The 3,878-nt window shown below is 40.5% G+C and overlaps 1 protein-coding gene across 1 annotated transcript; it reads right to left on the bottom strand.

Annotated features, from left to right (window-relative positions):
• Positions 1 to 1,102: 1,102 nt before the first annotated feature.
• Positions 1,103 to 3,625, bottom strand: LOC139375174 (homeobox protein six1b). Its single transcript, XM_071116721.1, has 2 exons — positions 2,815 to 3,625; positions 1,103 to 1,902 (listed from the first exon to the last, which is right to left on the bottom strand). The coding sequence occupies exons 1-2, from the start codon at positions 3,372 to 3,374 to the stop codon at positions 1,608 to 1,610; spliced, it is 855 nt and encodes a 284-aa protein (XP_070972822.1). The 5' UTR covers positions 3,375 to 3,625; the 3' UTR covers positions 1,103 to 1,607.
• Positions 3,626 to 3,878: the final 253 nt, after the last annotated feature.

The raw sequence follows: 3,878 nt of genomic DNA, 5'->3' as shown, positions 1-3,878 counted from the left end.
AAACTTTTGGAGTGCAAGTGAGACATTTTTCAAAATATGACGCAGATATTTGGCCCATAAAGTACGCTATAAATGTTGTTGTCCTTTGAGGATTGCTTTACAGCCTAACGCGGCTGTAGACCCTATACAAATCAGTCTTAAATTTGCCTATTCGATATATTCGAATGACAATGATTGCAACAGCAATTATTCATATTATTACAGTAGTGTTATTATTTGTATATTGTTTGTATTATTATAAGACAATTTTAGTAATATGCTAATAACTAAAATAAGTGGCAGATTAGGCTACTGTTGTTATTATTGTTGATGGTGATGGTGAGCTCATTGAGCTCTAAAATCCCATCATTATTATAGGATAGTTAGCCTATAACATGAGTGATAACAGGGTTCAACACTAATTGTATTGTAATTCTAAAAGTTGTGCATGATGTTGAACAAGGATGAAGGAGGGAGTATTTAAAAAACATAAATCAATTTCTAGGTTTATTTGTTCTTCGTAGTAGGCTACAGATTAATGTAAAATCACGCCTTCCGCAGATGGTGTTGCTTTTCCGTGGCCCAGAACCGACAGAACAAACACTTGGAGAGAGCAAAGTAAACACCGCAACACAGACGTAATGATCCGCAGCGCTCATGGAGCACGGGCGAGAACCAGGCTTCTTCGCCTTGGGCAAAACATGGCTTTAAATATCATCGACAAAACTACTCTGTCGTGCATACCTCGTGGTCCTTTTTTTAAACGAATTATAACATTTTGGGCCCCACATTTTACAGTTCCCAATCCGGATGTTTTGTTGTTATTCTGAATCGATCATGGTTTGAGTTTTAACTCCATTAACATATCTGAAATTCCACGTTGGGTGAAAATTAAAGCAACAATTTCAAGGAAAGATTAAATATTTCCATTTTGTCTGGAGAGTTAAACAGAGAACTTTGACCGTGGTTTCTATCCATCCAAATGGTGACATAGAGGCCTAAGAAACTAAATGTGCTTTTCGAATACATCCTGCCCAAAAGTTGAACAGATATTTTGTATTGTTTGCTATCATGAACGTGCGTAAAATGTAGATGGCTCAATGCTATACCAAGGAAGAAAGCGTGACCAAAATGTTTTGATTTATTACAGCCCATATTTGTTCTGCATGCCCTACATATCTTTGAGGGATGAATGTAGGCTATGATATAATGCTATTTATTTTATTGACTGGACATACAAATAATACACATTAAACAAATTGACGTCTCTTTTTGTTTTATTGGAAACTAATAGGATTTTAATGAAAACGTCGCTTCTTAGTTTCCATAGCAGGAGGTTGCTATAAATTTTATCTGAACAAAAAATATCATAAATTAAGCAAAAGGGCAGTCCAGTTTAAGTGTCTCGTTGACTTAAGAGTTCGTAAAAGGGGGTTTGATTGTATTTTCACGGGAAGGAGGGTACCTCCTAAGTCAGGATAAGCGCATAAAATAATTGCGTTATAGTTCTAACCAAATTTAACGACAGACAGAGGTCAGTCTAGTTATAAGGTACCATAGTGTAATTTCATATATGTACTCAAGCTGGTAGAGTTATCAGTCTTTTAAAAGATAGTATCAATTTGCCTTTAGGAGCCTAAATCCACAAGGCTCGATGTTAGAGGTCCCAGCAACGAGTCTTGGAGTTGGTGCGGGTGTCCGTGCATTCCATGCACCGGCTGTGCGCCACCGAGACCCGTCATAGGGTAAGAGGAGACGCCGGGGTGACTCATATTTCCCTGGAGCAAAAGCACAGAGTTCTGATCAGGGCTTTGTGGTGGAGAGAACTCATCTTCCGAGCTGGACATGAGCGACTTGCCGCCATCGAGGGGAGACAGCTGGTTCTGTTTGTTGTTACCGGAGTTGTTGTTTTCGCTGTTTTCTCTGAGAAGGGAAGATATGTAAAGACGTTAGAAATATAAAGGTTTATAGCATACTATCATACCACGTTGAGGACTATAAAGATTGTAACACAAAAAGAAACAAGTCAACATATAGCCCAACCAATTCCTAACACTCGTATTGTCGTGTAACTATTTTAACTATGCAAAAGTTGAGTACTGTCATCATTGGTTTTTTGCATGATTTCGTGGTGGTGATTTTCGGTTGTGAATAAACAATCTTGCACCCAGGTTTACAGAATCGATAGGCCAAATACAAGCTAGACATTTCAATTATAAGCCAAGAACAAACCAATCCAAAATTGGTTTAAACTTTAGGATAATGCAATTAAAAATGTATTCAATCCATTTTTGTTATTCTGACATTTCAATTGCAAAAGGGAAACTTTTGATCACACGCAATACTTTTAATTATTGCATGAGAATAATATCTTCTATCATAATGATTCCATATCTTGACCACTGAAACCGTGACCTGTAGCTCCAAATATACATGTATCACTGTCTAAATAACTTATTCTGATGCCAGAAATATTTAGAACACTATCGAAATTATAAGGATACAGTCAATAATTTGTCATTGGTTCCATTTCAAAGTATGTTGGCCATAGGTTTTTGTTTTGGGGTATCACACTAAATGTTTGAAATGTAATTTACAGTGGATAAATTGTAATTTAAAATTGTTAAAACCCTTTAGTATAAATATATTGTAATATTAGTTGGGCCTTCTAAAAATCAGCATAAGGGCATGTCACTTTAAATAAATTAGTTGGGAATTTATTCAACAAAATTCCAACTCTGGTAAATTACGCATGTGATTATGTTTAGTTTATTCTTTCCTACTATTAATCCTACTATGGCAACATTTGATTGTACTTTTTTGGTCAAAACATACCTTTCTTTAGCTTCTGCGGCTCTGTCTCTCTGGCGTCTGTTTTTGAACCAGTTGCTGACCTGCGTAGTGGTCAGTCCCGTGGCCTCGGCCAGCTCCCTTTTCTCTCGCGGGGAGGGATAGGGGTTATGCGTGTACCACTCTCTAAGAACACCCCTGGACTTCTCCTTAAAGCAATAGCTGGTCTCCTCGCCGTCCCAGATTGTGCGGGGCAAAGGGAATTTCCTTCTTACCCTATACTTCCCCACGGCTCCAAGTGGTCGGCCGCGCAATTTCTCCGCCTCCACGTAGTGCGCTTTCAGCCACAGCTGCTGCAGCTTGGGATGGTTGTGCGGGGAAAACTGGTGGCTCTCCAGGATCTTATAGAGCTCTCTGAAGTTCCCTCGGTGGAAGGCGACCACCGCCTTTGCTTTCAGTACACTTTCATTCTTGTGGAGGTGGTCACAAGCTGGGAGAGACCAGAGAAAACGACCGAGCCTCTCCAAGTTACCTCCTTGTTGCAGGACCTCGCAGACGCAGGCGACTTGCTCCTGGGTAAACCCAAACGAAGGTAGTATTGACATGATGTCGGGTCTCAATCCCCAGCCCAACGCCGATATCCAGAGGGATGCTGTTTTTCTGACTATATATTCTTCACTGGTTTGTTATTGTGTTCCAGAACCCAGTGCAATCCGGCGTCCGGACAATATCCACTCCACCCCTGATGCGCACGGGAGATTCGGATGTTGATTGTTGGGACAATTTGTTCCTGTTGGAGATATGTCAGGCTTAAAGAGAGCGCTGCGCGATTCGTTGATTGGCTCTCCCACTGCCCTATACCCTGGCAGCCGAGCAGAACTGGGTTTGCAGCTCCGTTTCCTCCCTGGAGGGAGTACGTCAGGGGCTGAAATTGGAGCCCCCCATCCCATACTCCTCTCCAGCTTTAGCTGAGGGAGCAAAGGTACCTAAATGCTAATCAATTATTACAGATTCTTAAAGAGCATTTTTATCATTCCCTTCATGCAGGACCTCCCATGTTTTTGGAAAGTTCCAGACAAGGCTTGAAGTGAAGTACAAGAGATCGATGA

Source organism: Oncorhynchus clarkii, chromosome 19 (genome assembly GCF_045791955.1).
Source record: "Oncorhynchus clarkii lewisi isolate Uvic-CL-2024 chromosome 19, UVic_Ocla_1.0, whole genome shotgun sequence".
NCBI lineage: Eukaryota > Metazoa > Chordata > Actinopteri > Salmoniformes > Salmonidae > Oncorhynchus > Oncorhynchus clarkii.
This window is presented reverse-complemented; position numbering and strand designations above follow the sequence as displayed.

Coding starts and splice junctions, on each gene's coding strand:
- LOC139375174 (XM_071116721.1), bottom strand. CDS start 3,374: ATGTCAATACTACCTTCGTTTGGGTTTACCCAGGAGCAAGTCGCCTGC. Junction 1,903..2,814: donor GCCGCAGAAGCTAAAGAAAG/GTATGTTTTGAC, acceptor TTCCCTTCTCAG/AGAAAACAGCGAAAACAACA.